At 48.1% G+C, this 18,837-nt stretch overlaps 1 protein-coding gene across 1 annotated transcript in view; it reads left to right on the forward strand.

Moving 5' to 3' along the window:
* LOC133341675 (Fanconi anemia group A protein homolog) overlaps positions 1 to 18,158 on the forward strand; it is a 138,191-nt gene extending 120,033 nt beyond the window's left edge. Inside the window, exons 42-48 of the mRNA XM_061550266.1 lie at positions 698 to 839; positions 6,739 to 6,801; positions 7,921 to 8,023; positions 10,011 to 10,095; positions 14,351 to 14,525; positions 16,240 to 16,326; positions 17,591 to 18,158. Coding sequence (XP_061406250.1) covers positions 698 to 839; positions 6,739 to 6,801; positions 7,921 to 8,023; positions 10,011 to 10,095; positions 14,351 to 14,525; positions 16,240 to 16,326; positions 17,591 to 17,656 — 721 coding nt within the window. The 3' untranslated portion in view covers positions 17,657 to 18,158. The remainder of the gene's footprint in view (positions 1 to 697; positions 840 to 6,738; positions 6,802 to 7,920; positions 8,024 to 10,010; positions 10,096 to 14,350; positions 14,526 to 16,239; positions 16,327 to 17,590) is intronic.
* The last annotated feature ends 679 nt before the right edge of the window (positions 18,159 to 18,837 follow it).

Below are 18,837 nucleotides of genomic sequence, written 5' to 3' on the forward strand. Positions count from 1 at the left end.
TGATGGGTTCGATCCTGACCCTAATGCCTGTATATTTGGAGATTGCATGTCTTTCTCCCCATGGTCGCGTCGGTTTTCTCCGGCTCCTCCGGTTTTTCTCTCCACATTTATAAACATGCGTTTAGAGTATTTGGCTGCTATACATTTTTACGTGTTAAGGCACTTTGTTGAGCTATCATTTGTGGCCACATTGTTTCTGAAAAAAGAGCTACATTACTCAGTGGTCCTTACCTGGTAAAATATAATAAATGTTTGAGATGTGATATAAGTGGCTTATCCTCTGTAAAATAATCAGAGAAACTCTACATATATATAAAGATTCATTATCTCAAATACCCTTGTGCGCTCTGGTGTCTTGAGCGGCACTGCATGAGAACGCAGTATCAACATGATATAATGATCATGAGGATTTTTTTATTGGGTGCAATTGTGAACAACAGCCATATCAGACATAATTACATCGAATCGGCATAATAATTGGTTCACTGTAGCTCAAAGACTCGGTCCGACAAGGCGTGTGGTGAAGTGAAGATATGGCCATGTGCTCGGCATCTGAACGCCTGAAGACCAGAATCGGTTATTTTGCCGACAATGTGTTCAGGGAGGCAGTTCCATATCCGGACAGCAGAGTGGTGATGATGATGAGGTCCCAGCTGTGGGCTACCTGAGCTTGCCGTGTCTTTGCGCCCTTTTTCAGGCTCGTGCAGGGCTGTGTTGACTCCACGGTCACCGTGGACATCCCCGGAGACGGAGCGTGGGCCTGCGCCGTAGCGCTGCACCAAGTGGCCGGGATGGCAGCCGTAGCCATTCTGCGGCGGACGAGCATCCTGTCTGTGAACGTGAGTGCGTGCGCATGAGTTACACGGCGCGCGGAGCGTCGCACGCGGAGACGTTTACCCGCACAAGAGATCTCCACGTTCACCACAGAGCGTTATTCTAGTTCCAGATCCCAGTTTAGTTGCGTGGGTGTGTGCATGGTTGTGATTGTTACGTGCTTTTGGCAGTGTGTGTGTGTTTGGAGCGTTGGAACCTTGATCTGTACGCTGTGCTACGAACCCCGGTAACCCGCGTGTGGTTTCTGCTCATGGCCAAAATCTGTTACAAATATCTGAACTGGTCCTACGCCTCCGCTAACTTAACTCAGCCTTAAGGAAGGACAACAAACTAAACACAAGAAATGAGTTTCAATCTAGATGATTTAAAAGTGCATAGCTCTTGTGTCGAATGTTGGATGGGTGGGTTTGCGGCCGTCAGGCGCTGGAATCCTGCGGGCGATACAATGGAATTCTTCTGAGGCGTAACCTCCGGGCTCGCTCGCCCCAGCTTGTCGGACACAACAGACACCCGGCACTCAGGAGGTGGAGATGAACTGTCAACACAGGGCGGAATATAGGGTTTCAACCGTGACAGGTGCACAAACCAGCACCGGCGACCAACCTTTATATGCACGCACTGCGGCCTCTTGACTCCAATCACCTCAACAGGGCCCTGCCTCGGCCGGTGCAATTTAGGGGACGTACCCAGGGGCACCTGGGGACAATGCAACCCCACGCCTTGCCTCCAGCGGTCCATGGGGTCCCGGACTCCCGTTGCCCTACAAGTTTAGCCGAATCCCCGAGACGCCTCTCGCACCTCCGTCAGCCGTCTAGTCATGACCTGCATGGGCGTGGGCATAACAGCCTTCTTTTGGCCCAGGTCCATGCTCAACAGAGCCGACTCCATGGGGGGGTCACTTTCCCTCCCATACATGAGGTAAAACGGGGAGAATCCTGTTAAAGTGTGAGGGGCCATCTTATAAGTGGCCAGGACACCTAGAATGTGTAAGTCCCAGTCTGACTGTGCCTCATTAACCTGTTGGCACAACATGGACGTGAGAGTCCCGTGCAAGTGCTCTACCATCCCGTCCGTCTGGGGATGGTAGGGCGATGTCCAGATATTTTTTTTTGTTCGCCCCTGATCCGTAAGAAGTTGTTTAGGGGCCACTTTGTCCAAAACGTACCCATGTAAAAATGCGTCCGCAATGGATGCGGCCGACTGATCTGGCAGAGGCCACGCCACCGGCCACCGGGACAGGTGTTCCACCCCGACGAGGAGGAATTTGTTTGTCCAGATCAACCAGCTCGTTAATACGAGACACCGAGATGGATTGTAACGGCGACTGGACCTGCTTCGGTGGCGGCTTGCGGCGTGCGCCGTCAGTACATCCCCTGACCATGTGGTACACGTCGTCCGTCATCCCGGGCCAAAATATGTCACGCTTCAGTGTCAGCAAAGTTTTACGCACCCCAAGATGCATTCATTTTACGTGGACAGCCCGTGTAAGTTTACCCCGCAGAGCAGTCGGCACCACAATGCAAAAACTTTGCAGCTCCTCATCCCACCTCATCAAAAGCCCGTCATGGAGGGCTATAAGGGACATTCCCGCTGGTACATTTTTACTACCCCTCGTCCCAATGCGTGAGACCAATTGTGTCGTCACAAGGAGCAGTTGTCACGGGTGGTGGTCCATCGACGGACGCCAAAACGGTGAACGGCAATTCCGCAGCCGATGGTTTACATCAGCCAGCATCCATTAGACATGCACACTGGTCCCTCGGTGGTAACCGGGACAGCGCATCCACGTTGCAGTGACGTACACCCTTCCTGTAGGTGACCGTGAAGGAGTAGTCCTGCAAAATCTCTCACCAGCGGGAAAGTTGGCCGGAAGGCTGATCAACCTGTAAGGCATATTGAAGAGCCGCATGGTCTGTACGCGCGACAAAGTACCCTCCGTAAAGGTACGGCCTATACTGCTGCACAAAGTGCACTCTGGCCAACAAATTTCTGCGCGTCACGCAATAACGCTGCTTTGCGGGGGACAGCACACGGCTCCCATAGGCCACAACCCTCTTCACACCGTTCACGACCTAGGACAGTACAGTGCCATTTCCGGTGTCGCTGGCATCCGTATCCAACACAAAGGGCAGAGATAAATCGGGATATCCAAGGGGAGGAGGCGCATTGGCGAGGCCATCGCGCAGCATGACAAACACGGCCTCCTCCTCCTCCCCCCACCAAAATCTCTGGCCCTTGGAAGTGAGCGCGTGGAGGAGCTTAGCGATCGTCGCAAACTTGGGGACGAACCGGCGATAATACAACACGAACCCGACAAAACTGCGGACTTCACCGACCGACGTGGGGGTTGGCCATGCAGTTTGTCGGGATCCGTGGCTATCCCGGGATCGCTAACAATGTGGCCAAAATACCGCACCGATGTTTGTAAAAGATGGCACTTCTGTGATTTACATTTGAGATTGGCCGCTCGCACCCTGCTAAATACTGACCACAACCGCTGCAGATGCTCCTGAAACGTGCGCCCAAACACAATTACGTCGTCCAAGTAAATGAGGCACGAGTCCCATTGAAGACCTGCCAAGACCAATTTCATAAGCCGCTGAAACGTGGCCGGAGCAGAGTGAAGACCCAGTTGGTGTCCGGAACGCGGTTTTAGGCCTGGATCCTTCATCCAAGGGCAGTTGCCAAAACCCCGACAACAAGTCGAGGGTCTAGAAAAACCGCGAACCCGACAAGCCATCCAAGGAGTCATCCATCCATTCTCCTGGCTAAAAATATCCTCATTCTCTGAGCAAGGCACGCAACTCGCCCCGTTGTTCCCCGGACAATTTAGAGTTTTCCCCACACAACGCGTCCATCCAAGCCCCATCCGACTTGCCTCCCCGCTCCACCATGGCAACGACCTCTGCAGCCCCCTCGCAGGTCTCCTCAAATCGCACGGCCGTTGCGTGGGCCAAAACTGTACCCGCTTGGACCACCGCAGCCCCCACCTCGACGTTCAGCACTTGCAAAAAAGGCTCCTGGTCCCCTTTTTGCTATAGTTTGGGCCCCCACCAACGCGAGACCCCGAATCGCCTTGTTCGAAGGGGTGAAAAGGACCCCTTCAACGGTATCTGTCAAATCAAGTTGCTTTCGCAATCCCAAGGGCACCAACATCTGAGCACCTGGAGGAACCGTAACAGTTTCCTTTGCCAGGGCCTGAACCGTGGCGTTGGCCCTTTCTAACTGGGTCGGAGACCTCGGAAAGGCCAACCGCTATCCCGACGGCAATCCAATACAACCCAGATCAACAAGAATCTTAAGGGGCATCCTCCCGAGAAAACCGGTGCCAAAAAGGCAGGGCCCAGCGAAAGTTGAGCCCCGTCTGCCTGCTGCCTCGTGCTGCAGCATCTCTGGTGGGCGCCGCGTGACCCGAGTTGGACGACCGCTCCGCTGCGACAGAGAGCAGGCCTGCGAGGCGCCCAGTGAGGTCGCGCCACCCTTCTCCGGCCTGGCGGCTGCAAGGGGCCGACGTCCCTCTCCTGCTGCTCCGCAAGCATCGCCGCCTCGGGACACATCAGCGGAGTCCCGGGTTCCGGGGCTGTCGAGGGGATCACATCCCCGTCATCCTCGTCTCCAGAGGACACGGTCGGTTGGTTCTCTCTCTTGGCCGACTTTGACGTGACAAATTTCTTGTTTTAGTTTAGCACTTTTGATGCCAAATGTAGTGACTAACTCGGAGACGATAAGACTTGGAGACACTTCTTTATTAACAAGACTCTTATAATTAGTCCATCTATTGTCGGCGACACTACTCAGTCAGGACAGTTGGTAGGCTGCCTGACTGGTGACGCCCCGAGATGGTGAAGACGGAGACGACGAGAAGAAGGATGGTGAAGATGACGACAAGAATGGTGACGACGACGAGAAGAATGGTGACGACGACAAGAAGAATGGTGACAAAGACTTCAGCAGCACGACGGGGATCCCTCTCCACACAACCGCCCCAAGGTCTCCTCCAGGGGCCCCTCTTATACTGTCAGCGTGGCCTGGCTCCGCCCCCGGCCACGCCCCCTTTATAGAACCTACCAGCGGGTTCTTGGTGTGTGCCCCTTCTGTGACCTTTCCCTTAGATCCCCCTCCGGTGTATCACGTGGCCTGCTGACGTCAGGGCTGCCGTAAGCCACGGATCTCCTTCCCTGTCAGCAGCCAGCGCCAGACTACTACCCTATGCTACTACACTACTATTCTATGCCACAACACTACTATTCTATGCCACTACACATGTACACATTCGCTATCACAGGATACAAAGGAGGGCCCATTGCTGCACCTTCCTTTTGTTTATAGAAGTCACCTTTCCACAAGAAATGTGTTCTTGAGACCGTGTTCAGCTACTCTTGGGATATCTTTGGCTAAACCTTTGTTCGTTACCAGTGTCGAGTAATTTAATTGACTCGTTGACCGGAACCCTCGTGAACAGAGAGGTCACATCAAATCTTACGAGAATATCATTAGGGTTAAACTTAATATCTTGAATTATATTTATGAGATGTTTATAAACGAAGAGGTCCTACTGATGTAGGGCTGTATTTGTTTCGTTACGTATTGTGCTAATATGTATGTGGCAGAGCCTATTGTACTAACTATGGGTCTTAATGGCCATAAAGTCTTGGTGGTATTGATGCCCTTGGTTTGATCAGGTATTGCTCCTCCTTGGCAATTGATGACTTGCCAATGATTGCCGTTGTTTTATGTTCCAAGGTGCTGGTTGGGTCTCGTTTAATTTTAAGGTAGGTACCTTCATCGAGTAAATCTTTGATTTTATTATCATAGTCCTCACGGGGTATCACAACAGTCGATCGGCCCTTATCAGCAGCAAGAATTTGGATATCTTTATTTTCTCTCAATTCTCTGAAGGCTTTTGCTTCACTGAAGTTAATATTTGTTTTTGGCAATTTGCTGTTCTCAATTTTGGCAACCTCGTGCCTCGTCATCTCGGCTTGATTGTGGAGAGATGTCTCACTGCTGATTCCACTTCAGCAATTATCTCATCGACAGAGATTGTACGTGGGGCAACAGCAAAGTTAAGACCTTTTAGACAGGACTGACCATATCGTTTTGTTATTAAAATGTTCATTTTTAGTTGGGAGTTGTTTGTTAGTCAGTCTAGCAAATTTGTTAATTTGGGTAGTGCTAGTTTTGTTAAATACATTATCAGCTGATTGCTGTGTAATTGTGTCGATTATATTCCAGTGATCTGTAGAGACACTTACCCATTTTTACGTGTAAGGGCATTAGTGATTTAGAAATGTGACTTTGTTCATTTCTATTGTGCTGTATTCTCTCTTTTAGCAACAATTCACAAGCTTTATGTCGTATTTGATTAGCTTTAGGTGACTTCATGTGATGAGTTACTTTAACTGCATATGGTATTACCTTTGAATCTCTGCATCTTTTGAGAAACGCCAGTGAAGACAACAGCTTCATCCGCTTAATTCGGAGTTTCTCTAATTTTCTAGTATGAAGAATAGTATCCTCCCCATAGAGGTTAGTCAGTTTAACACGTAGGCTTTCGCGACCAATATCCACAATAGAGGTGTGGCAGAGTATTCCCATATACTCTCAAGAGTGCTTCTGGAGAGCTCTCTCAAATGAAGTGCTTTCAGCAATGGCATGGCTGCATCTTTAACCTTAAGCGCGTTTGGAAGTTTTGCATGTGTAGTAAGTAGACTTGCATTGGCGGTGATCATGGCTGTGAATCTCTGCTCTGGCAATGCGTGTGTGGTACCCTTGGCTCTTGTTGCTGGGACCGTGTTGCTGGGACTGTGTTGCTGGGACCTTGTTGCTAGGACCATGTTGCTGTGACCTCAATGCTGGGACCTCCACAGTGGCCTCTCTCTGTTCGTCTCTCCCTCCCGCCAGGTCCTCGTGGCTCTTTATCAGCTCGCCCTGGGTGACTCGCTGAGCCTCACCCTCTGCTCCAGGGTGAGTTTCCCCGCCGTGCGATCATGAGGGGGGACATGAGGGCACAGATCCCCGGCTTGCACTCGGAAGTCTAGGATCTTGTATATCCCCATTCGGAGTCAACTCGGCCAATCATCCTTTTCAGGTGAATAAAATATGACACCACTTTTTGATGTCCCTCAATTTATCCCAATTGTCTGATCAGCAGCATGAGACAAAGCATCCAATTCGGATCTCTTGTAAAACAGTGCAACCCTTCGTGCGAGAGATGTCCATTAGATTTCAGTACAACAGTGGGTTTATACATGTCTGTGACCTTATGCATGTTCTGTAAAGTGCTTGTTTGCTTTGTTGTCGAATTTCTATTTGGTTCATTGTTGTACTTGGCTGTGATGTTCATGCCGTTGTCATATTGCTGATCCAGGTCACTTTTGCAAATGACTCATCCTGGTCTTTTGAGTCATCTCCTGATCAAACAAACTTGAGACGGAGTGCTCTGCCTACGCTTAAACCGATTTCTGTCAACATGTGAATCACACCCAGTGTGGTGTTGACACTGATCACTGAGAGTTGAAGGGCATTGTGTTTATATATTTGTTATCACGGTTGTGCCATCTCTAACTCCCCCATGTGTTGTCCGGGCATGGCTGACTTTGCACTCCACCTGTCATGAGATACTTCTTCAGGGACCGTGTATACAACATGTAGAATAGCAGGGCTAGAATTCACTTCCTGAAGAAGATCCCCAGCATGTGGAGCAAATTGTTGGGCGCCGTGCACAGCAACATGAAATGACAATGGGGCAAGAAGGGCCGAGGTTCGATTCCTGACTCGGATGCCTCACTGTGTGGAGTTTGTATATCACCCTCCTGTTCAGCACGTGATTTCCCCCAGGTTTTCTGGTTTCCTCTCACAGCTAAAAGTGTGCAATAGTAACTCGCATTCGGCCAAGGTTGCCATGCTGAAGAATCACTTTACCTGTAAATTGCTCAATTGGGATTGCACCACACAGCGGCATCGTTACCCTCCTGTGAAAACTTGGCAAGACCCATCTCAAAGAGAAGTCTTGAGACTCAATGAGGCTTTGTTGGCTGAACAAGCGTAATAATATAATAAATAATCGTGTGTTTTTCTCCACAGTTCACAGAAGACATCTGGAGAGAGAAGCTCGTGGAGCTGAATGTCCTCGCACTGGAGCTTGGCAGGAGAGGAGTCTCGTGGGTTTCATTCTTTAAGTCTGAAGGCGAGTGTTCGTTTTCTTATTTAAATTGTTTAAAATTGTGGCTCAGGTGGCCAAATGGCTCGGGCTGTGCGACGTCTCTGTGGGAACCGCTGCGAAGCGGCAACCGCTGCAACACCCTGGGAGCAAAGTGTTACTCTCAAGGAGCTGACGACTTTGTCACCAAGTTAACACGTGACAGTGTCTGAGCGCCTGCCGCCGGTTTAATAAAGTTTGTCGTGCGCAGAGAAATTGATGGGCTCGGCGTCATCGACGGTCTTTTATAATTTAGTATGTCAGTGGCCATGGACAATGCCACATTACCATCCAGCGCCCACCACCTTAAATCTGAAGGCAACACAAACAGCTCCGCAGAGACCACCATTGCCATGTTTTTTGGATTAATGGTCCAGTGTCTTCCTGCACTTAGAGCTTAATTAAAATCACGACTTGCAAAGATGTTCTTGCTCTAAACCATTATCTCTCCACCGGCCACTGTGGTCTGGAATTCCACACTGCTCCCATCATTTGTCTGCTGGATGCCTTACTGATCAATGGGATTACTCTAGTCACGGATTGCCAATGAATTGATACAGTGATTAACCCTCGATGAATCGATACTTTGACGTGGCTGTCAGATCGACTGTGAGCAAAATCGGTATAATAGACTCCTCGATTCAGGTTCCACAAGACTACGTATGGGCTGATCCATGCAGGAACTTTCCTCTAAGACAAAAGATTGGAATAGCGAAATAGCATTATAAGCGGCAGCGCTATTAGAGGGGTATGCCTGTACAGTGACCCCTCAGTTAACGGTATTAATTGGTTCCACAAAAATCATTATTAATCGAAATGATCATTAATTGAATTTTGGAAATGCACGTTAAAGGCTTAATTTGTTCCAAGACGATTGGAAGTTGACCTTTTTCACCATAAAAACATGGTTTCTAATATTTAAATGCATAATTTTAATAAATAAACGTTATAATAACTTATTAAAGTATTAATATTAATAGAAACATGGATAAAGAAAAACATGGCTGAAATTGGCAGCCGCGTGATATTGCAAAACATGTCGTTACTAGAAAATATGGGACCTTATGGGAGGCGGATCTTGAATCGAAATATCATTAATCGATGGCATCGTAAACCGAATAATCACTGTATTGAGGTAAAATAACGATTACAGCATAATGGCAAGAATCCACAGTGATATGGGGGCCTATATTGTGGATCTCGTAATCCTTGACACATCGTGGAGGGTGAAACTAAACTCGAAACTATTTTTTATTTTACCACCACGCAAGGCCCACTGAGCAATGTCGCTCTTTTTCAGAAGCGACCTGGATATCAAATGACAGCTCAACGAAGTGGATCTGAACTCTTTTCTCTATTTACAATCTTAAACCTCTCACCTCAAGTCAAACTCCCCCTCGCCTTTCACCATCATCAACCAGGAGCAATCCACTGCTGGATAAACACCTTCCCAGGCCCACTGCCACTTCTCACGAGCCCGCAACACAACAGTCCATCTTGTCTTAATATATTTTATATAGCGCCTTGACAAAGGCACTTTACAGAGAGTTAAGAAGGGTGTACAACGTGTGTGTGTGCAACGGTGGAGATGAGGTGAATAGAATTGATGAAAGAGGAAGCAATGGGGTCGAGTCCGTGATGATGCGTGAATTCGGTGAAAGCGAAATTGATGAAGGAATGAATTGAATGAATGGGGGAATGATTGGTCGCCATTTAATGAGAATGCGAAGAGGGAACAGGAGCAGTAGTGGTGGTTATGGAGGTTATAAAGTGCACATAGCCTGGCACAAGCGCCGTCGTCACGTCACCACCACTTAGTGGCGATGGCGGTTGTTATGAGGGGGAAATTAAGGGGTCAGTTCACACGAACTGATTTCATAATTTCATCTCCTAGATGTGCATCCTCTCGGACATCGTTCCCTGAACCTTGCCTCACTCTCCTCTCCCCTTCTTCCCGACACGCCACCCCGTGCAGCAGTGGAGTCCAGGTTGGACTTTGTGCGATGGAGAAGTCTCAACTCGGATGCGCTGCTTAAGGGAGCTCCGGTGATCTTCTTAAGGTGTCATATGACCACAGTCTTGCTACTCCATGTCTGTCATTACTTTCTCTGTTTACTTAACGACACAATATGTGTCGCAGCATTGTTTGTATAAAGCTCTTGGCTTTTATGAAGACCACCAGCTCAACAGAACTGAATTTGTGGCCATTTTGCCATTTTTAGACCACTTACAATTTAGAAGTTATTAAAACTATTAAATACCGTACATTGAAGGAGTAGCTGATAAACTCGCCAGATGTTTGGAAAAACAAAACATCCGAGTCAGATTTGGTACGGTACAGATAATACAGAAATTAACACATTCCTGCAGAGGGAGCTGGTAGGAACGTTGAGTTGCTCGGTCAATGGCCAGGGTCAACGGCGGCGTGGTGTATTCCGCAAATATGCCGGACTGTGAGGGCGGGCACAAGCCGATGTGAGTAAGTTAAACGTTGAGTTTTATAAGGGCACTACTGGGTGACCAGCCCCTCCCCACCCAGCCCCACCCCTCCCACCCCCCACCCAGCCCCACCCTCCTCACCGTCCCCTCTCCACCCAGCCCCACCCAGCCCCTCCCCACCCTCCCCTCCCCACCCAGCCCCTCCCTCCCCACCCAGCCCCTCCCTGCACGACGGACACAATAATCCCCTGTGGGCTGGTGTAACCAGGAGGTTCCTACCAGTAATATCTGGTACAAAAGCTGTATTACCGAAGCTATCAACAGAAGGTGTAGCAGATTAATTGCACTTGTAGCAAATGCTATGTTGGGCAAACAGGACGAATGATCAGCACGTGACTAAAAGAACACCAAAGAAATATTAAATACTCCCAAATACAAGTCAGCAGTAGCAGAATACGTGTGCCAACAAAAGAGTTACTACTGGCCAAGAATAATTATAAAATCTATCGAAATTGAAATAAATAAAATAATTTTAATCGTTCGGATTGCTACCGACTTGGTGTTTCTTGGAAGCAAATCATCAAATAATACATTTTTAAATACATGCCTATACAGACCACCATACTTTAATAGGGATTACCTATGGTACGACTATTTTAATAGTGTCTCAGAAGTAACTCACTTGTGCTGTCCCCTTTTATATTGTCAGAGCCCCTTTCTGGAAGCTTCGCTGACCCCATTTCTTTCAGCCAATCCTCGTCCTCCTCCTCCAACGGTTGTCAATCGTCGCCCCTACGGTCAACCTTAATTCTCCGCCTTTTACATTTTAATCTCTCAAATTTATTTGAATCTCTTATCCTAACCAATCGTCTTTGAGGCCTCCCCGCACCAATCAGAGGCCTTGATTTACTTCCTGACTGTCCATTCACATGTAAGCTTATGTGAGGTAGGTGGTCTGTTGCCTCGGTCATTACATACTGTATGTATTTTACATATGTATATGACGCATGTGCATTGTGCATGTGCATTACTCATGCACATTATATATGTGCATTCTGCCGTTGTGTCCAAAAATCGCAGTACCTGTGTAGTGGACACAAACGGACACTAAGACGTACAGTTTAGAGGCGGCACATTTATTTAACCAACCAGATATTAACCTATGGTGGCGGTCCACCAGGCTAACTACGCTAACTGCACTGGGAGTATCTATGATGGACGGGGACCGCAGCTTTGGTCCAGGTTCTGTGTTGGTCTTGTCTGCAGGCAGAGGGCAGCACGTAGATTTCTTCAGGATCGCAACAACAGCCGGTCCCACTGGGAGACCGGCTTTTATCCCCCGTGGCGGGGCTCGCTCCGCCCCGAGCCACGACCCCCTTCTCGAACCGTCGAGAAGGATCCCTGCTGGACACGTGGTCCCCCAGCCCCCCTTTTGGGGGTCCTCGGGTAGACGCCCCCGGTCACGTGTCCTCCGCGGTCAAGGAGAGTGCCATGGCCCCGTGGGACCCCGTTCCCCAAGCCGGCACCCCCCCCCCCTTGCACCCTATCCTCTAGGGCTGGCATTGTACCCAGTGCAGGGTGCCACTGGTCGCTGTCAGTCCGTGCTCCTTGAGCTCCGCTGGGGCCGGCGGTACTGCTTCTGCCTTCGGTGGTGTCCCTGTTGAGAGAACATTGTGTGGCGTGCCTCTACCAGGCTGGCCACACACACGGCGACATCCAGCGATGTCGCTACAACTGTCATCGGCTGAACACAATTGTAGTGGGTTCGAATTAGGTGCACACACACGCAGCTTGAAGGCAACACTATTTATTCAACGGTAAGTAATATAACACTGTACATGAGGTGGTGACCACCTTCCTCAACTCACTAACACTCTGGTTCAGGACGACGACCTGGGACTTGAGGACCGATGATGTCTTCACTTCGGAGTACAGTACAATAGCCTCGATCTGCGTTCACACCACGCTTATATCTGCTCTGGCGTGGCCGGCTCCGCCCAGGCGTGGCTGGCTCTGTCCAGGCCACGCCTCCCTTCCCAGGCCACGCCTCCCTTCCCCCACCTCTGGGAAGGTCCGGGTCCCTCCACCACGTGACCCCCCAGGCACCCCCTTGGGGCCCCCAGCCCTCGTACGGGCCGATACAGTAGTGACCGTTCTATGTCACTACACAATCAACGTCAACGTTGGTGACCTATGTAGGCACGCACAGTCGAGTAGTATCACTTGATAGTACGCTTCCAAGCAGCACTACGTCTATAGCTATCAGAACGGGTAATTTTTTTTTTATTTCTCTCAATTTCAATAGATTATACAATTAGTCTTGGCCAGTCATAACTAGTTTTGCACAAAACCTCCACATTAGACGTAATCTCGCCCGATGAGTAGGAGGAGCAAAACTAGCAGCTTATTGAAGGATTTTAGATTATAGGAACAAGAGGTCCCTGCATCACATTGGTTTAGTATAGCAGGGAGGACTCGTTAGGAGAAGTAGACATGTGGGGCAAGTGACATGTAGAATAATGAAAGGGAGAGTGTGGGGAAAGGAGCCTTCAAGAGAGAGAGAGAGGGGAGGTGCATGGTTGGGAGGGGGGATTGGGAAGTAGGGGAGAAAGGAAGAGGGAGTAGGTGGAGATAATGGAGGGAAGGATGGCAGAAAGGTAGGAGGGGTGAAAGGGAGGGATAGTGAGGGGAAGAGGGTAGGGAAGGTGTGTGACGGGGAGGGGGATGATGAGAGAGGTAAATTTGGAGCAGGAGGGGAGGGAGAGAAGCAGAGAGAGCAGAGAGATCGAGGAGGCCTTGGTGGGAGACTTGGGGGACAATGAGCAGAGAGATGGCTGGGGTCAACGAACATTTTCAGACGGTCCCATAAAATGGTTTAAGAGCTACCTTTCAGACCGTTCCAAAAACATACAGAGTGATAACATCTCGTCCACAAACATTAAAGTAGCAAAGCGTGTGCCACAAGTTTCCGTGTTGGGTCAAATTCTGTTCTTATTTAAACAATCTTGGACTGAACTGAAATCACTCAAAATTAAATATCTTTGCTGATGACACTGTTATGCTAGGATAAGGTAAATTTCCATGTGACGTATCACTAAAATTGCTCCCAAATCCCCCAGTTGAATTTCCTTTCACCGATGACAGATATGAGAAACAACATAATTGAACAAACGGAGTGCTTTATATACTGGGGTGCCATGGTGGCGAGATGTTAACTACGTCGCTTGATATACAGGAGGTCGTGGCTTCGATCCCGACCTGATGCCTGTATATTTGAAGTTTGCATGTTCTCCCCGTGGTTGCGTGGGTTTTTTTCCCTCCACACATTTAGAAACATGTGTTTTTTAGATTATTTGGCTGCTATATATCTGCACGTGACAAGCCACTTCATTGAGCTATCATTTGTGGCCAGGTCACTTCTGAAAAAAATCTACATGGCTCAGTGGGCCTTACCTGGTAAAATAATTTTTTTTATTTTTTTGAAAGAGTTTAGTTTTTTAGTTTGCTTGGAAGCGGCGGTGCTACGGTTAGCGCTGCAGCGCCTACAACTTGGTGATTCAAGATTGATTCCCCGCTCAGTCGATTGGCAGGTTGCGTGTGGTGGGCTAAAGTGTGGGTATGCCCACCTCTTCCAAGATGTCTGGCTAGCGCGAAGAACAGATCAAATACCCTCGACGCTTCCTCTATTAAAGGCTCTTCTTCCAGCAGTGGTGTTAGCGAGCAAGAAATTGAAGGGGTTTCATGGCCCTGAACATTTTTTTTCTTTAACACCCAGGTGAGGCTCTCCTGGGTAAACGAGTGTCATAGCAAGGTGGTGTATGCACACATGGAGTGAACGTGTGCTCTCGTTACGGGACTGTTTCTGGTGCTGGGCAGCTTGCTGGAGGCTCTTGTGGCCACGTGGCCAGAGGGGAGCTCCGAACCGGCTCTGCAGCCAACTGTGACTGACGTGGACCTCCTGGTGGTGGCCGTGGAGATGCACTCATCCCTCGCCTCCCTCTTCGCATCCCCGCAGAGAGAGAGCACAGGCAGCCTGCATTCGTCTGACACGGTGTGTTGTTCCATTTCGCTCATTACTCACTCACTCCTCCACCCACCGCTCATGGACTGTTGTCTTGCCGTCGGACTTGCCGGAGGTGAAATTTCCTTCTCGAACTCGACGCAAGAGCCTCACGATGTCACGAAAGGGGACGGCCCCGGAAAGTTACGTCACACACACGCACTTATGATGCGTCCGTCCAATTGGCATTTTTTTAAATATCCAGCTCCACAATGAGGCTCACTCGCACTTTATGCAGTGGAATTTCAACGGAGTTCTTCAGGATGAATGCTCTCTGCTATTGACTTAAAGCTTTCATGAGTGCAGGAATTAATATTCTTTGGGTCTTTCGGTAAAGTCACGTAGATAGGTTCAAATTAATAAAATAAAAACTACGATGTTTCGATCACACCACAGGCGATCGTCATCAGGAGGAAGAAAGAGGGGGGAAGCTGCTGAGACAGACTGTTCTTGACCGTCTACTGCAGCAGCTTTCCCCCTCATTCTTGGTTGTTTGTTTCTTTTATTTGTATTAATTTGAACCTATCTACGTGACTTTACCGAAGACCCAAAGAATATAAACATTTTGTGGTACAGACTTTCAGACAAACAGTTGTGGAAACGCTGAAACATTGATTTTAAATGCTATACCTTTAGGCATCCATGGCCAATATAAAGAATTAGTTTGTTCACCTGGCGGTAGTGATACCATGTGTAATCCCATTTGACACATTTTGCAGGTAGTTTTTCAGCATTGGATAAACCCTAATTTTTTGTCATACTTCGACTGCCAAAACAGGTCTCTTGATATCCACTGCACAACCCAAGCTGTGAGTGCTCTGACGCTTGCATGGTCTCTGTACTGTTCGCCTTTTGGTGTTCTCTGGTCTGACACTGGTGGTGAGACAAGGCCATACTGAAGGCTCTCTCTGGTGTAGGCCAATCAGTTTAAAAGACAATGCAGATATTATTACCACAAGTACGTGTGGTTAATGCAGACTTGATTCCTTGCAAAATATATCTATTTGGTGTTTAAACATCTTAACACAACTCCTGTTGTATTGCCAGAAAGGGTAAAACCTATTCTTATTTTTCATAGCATTGGAAATGTTGGCCAATATCTATGGGGGATGGGGGGGAAGTCGACAACCCTGAGGAAACCCATGCAGAAGAGGGGCAGAACAAACACACTCCACACAGGGGCTCGAGTTGAGAATCAACCCCAGGCCCTCCTTGCTATGAAGCACCAGTCTTACCACCGTGCCACCCTGCCACAATCACTCTCACTGTAATACAGTAGTCCCTCGGTTAACAGTGACATCGGTGAACGGTTTATAGGTGAACTTTTCGCCTCGCATAGGACTCCCCCCCCATGGTATCGATTCACGTTAACATTTTGACGAGCAGTACGTTCACGTTATGCACGTGGGCGCCAATTTCGGCCAATCCGAGTGCTCGTAAGTAGGCCTGAGCCATGCCCTCAGCCAATCAGCAATGCCCATTCGTGAGCGGTAAGACCTCAACTGCCTTTGTTTACATTACGCTTTTTGTGATGGCATTGGAAACAGCTCTCTTGCAGACTCGGGGATTTTTACTTATTTTAAACTGAAAAATGAATTCGATTAACAGTTATTTCAGTTAACCGTAGTTTTCGTGGAACGGATTAAAAAGCATTAAGCAAGGGACTTCAGTATTCATTCTCACCAAACTCGTCTCCTGTCCGCAGTTCCTGCCGTTGGATCTGATTCACAGGAGCAAGCAGCTGCTTTTGAGGCTCATTCCCCGGTGCCCCTGCCCAGCGCGCGCACAAGAGGCAAGTCTTGTCAGCCGCATCTTAATCCACCTGCCACATTTTTTACATGTGAGAAATGTAATCCAAATCATGATGTTGGTGTCTTGCCATGAGACGTAGTAATCTTGATTTTGAAGCTTTCGTGACTGCAGGAATCCACACCCTGTGGTTCTTTAGGTAAAGTCACGTAGGTATAAAATAAAATAGATCACGACGTTTCGGGCGCAGCACAAGCGTCCGTATCTTCGCTACTTCCGTGCCCATTTACATGCTAATTTCTCACATTAACATCACTAGACCCGGCCACTTCTTTATGACCCTTGGGCTACACCCATTTCAAACCTTTTAAACAGTCTGCCTCAGCAGCAGACCACGCTTTCCCACCTGATGACGGACGCTTGTGTTGCGCCCGAAACGTCGTGATCTATTTTATTTTATACCTACGTGACTTTACCGAAAGAACCAAAGAGTATGCAGCACCATTAAAAAAAGCCCACACTTCGCTTCAGATAAAATAAACCAGACTTTTTAAAGCACTTAAATACAACTGAATAAAAACCCTTGAAATAAAACTCAATGCAAACCCTAAACAAAGAAAAAACACTGTAAAAAAACTAAAAAGAAAAAAAACCTATGTAAAAAGCACATAACCTACACAGATGGGTATGCAAGAGAAACCGAATATGTTTCAAAACGATACCAAAAATACTCCAAGGACTGCGAGTTTCTAATATGCTAGAGAAGAGCGTTCCACAAATGAGGTTCATGGCTGCTGAAGGCTCTTATTGATCGCAACTTTGTCCAAGTCACACCCCCAGGTTTTCTTGTTACCCACGGACTGACGTCGCTGCACATCGGAGTAAGTTTCAGCAGATGAATGAGGTGTATGGGAGACAATCCCCTTCAGAGCCTTGAACATCAAAACAAAAACTATATTCACTCAATCCATTCATTATCATTTACCGTCATCAATTTCACTTTCAACAAATTCATGCATCATTACGGACTCGCCCCCATTGCTTCCTCTCTCATTTATTCTATTCACCTCCTCTCCACCGTTACACACACGCGTTGTACACCCTTCTTAACCCTCTGTAAAGAGCCTCGATTAAGGCGATATAAATTACGTTAAGATAATATTACATCAAAATAGAAAATACTTTCAAAACCTCTTTACTGTGAATCCCATGCGGATGGCCTTCATTATGTCTTGAGCAAGAGGAGCTTGTGACAGACAGGTGAAGACCTGTAACCTTGCTGTTTCCGTGTCTGGTGTTCACTGCAGGCGTGGCTGACAGCTGTTGACCCAGAGCTAAGGGCTGCCCTGGACCACTTCTCGCAGAGAAGCTGACATGTCACCACAACAATCCTCCCGCCTGTGCCCATGAGCACACCAATTTCAGCTGGCCCACCGAGTGGGGTGCAATGGTGGCGAGATGTTAACTACCTCTCCTGGTATAAAAAAGGTCGTGGGTTCGATCCCAAGCCTGACGCCTGCTGTATATTTGGAGTTTGCGTGTCTCTCTCCCTGTGATTGCGTGGATTTTTATCCAGGTCCTCTGGTTTTCTCCCGCCACATTTAGAATCAACGTGCGTTTAGAGTATTTGCCTGCCATATATTTCCACGTGATAAGCCACTTGGTCGAGCTATGATATGTGGCCAGGTTGCTTCTGAAAAGAAGCTACATAGCTCAGTGGGCCTTACCTGGTAAAATAAAAAAGTTTAGTTTTGTTTACTCTGCCTCGGGTCCCGTTGGTGTTGTGGGGCCACTTTGGGGTCATAAGAGATGCTTTCAAATACCACTCGGGGATAAACTGGAAATCAAATGAGTGGCATTCATGAAATAAACAGCACCCACACATTTCTCTACAAATGCTCATGAGTGATTATTCATGCGGTGGTCACTGGCACGCTCTGATCACCAATGAAATCCATATTGTACAAAACACCCCAAACATGTAATGAATCAATCAAAGAATTTGACGAATTATTCCCCGAGGGGCAGGACGTGGGTGAGGTGGATGTGGGTGAACTGACCAACCCATGTGGCTCCCTCTGCATTCGTCCATGTAAAAGAGTTTCTGCTGCTCGGTGCATCAAAACATATTTCGTCTCAATCAAGTGGCTTTAACATACGTGAGAAAGCAGAGGCACTCCGTCTAAAGTTAATAGGGACACAAGTTCGTCCTATCGTGGAGTTTTTTTCTCGTCAAGAGTCTAAATTGCCAGTTGCGGATTAACATTAAAAAGATACCACTCTGTTAAGAAGGGTTCTAGGGTAGAGGGGGATGACTTGGATGAGGTGCCCTATCTAGAAATGAAAGATGAGTCTAGCACAACAGGGGATGAGGCATTTGGCGAAGCATTTCCTCCATGAGGACATAGAGCTGTAGAGAAAGCCGTTGTTGATAGGCTTGGAAGTTTCACCTACTCACTCAGGCAGTAGATACAACATATAAAGCTACATATGCAACCGGTCTGTGATGAACCAGCTCCCTTAAAAGCCAAGTGCTTCCCCTTGGATCGGCATA

Source organism: Lethenteron reissneri, chromosome 12, assembly GCF_015708825.2.
Source record: "Lethenteron reissneri isolate LAM-NWPU_2019-01 chromosome 12, ASM1570882v1, whole genome shotgun sequence".
Classification (NCBI taxonomy): Eukaryota; Metazoa; Chordata; class Hyperoartia; order Petromyzontiformes; family Petromyzontidae; genus Lethenteron; species Lethenteron reissneri.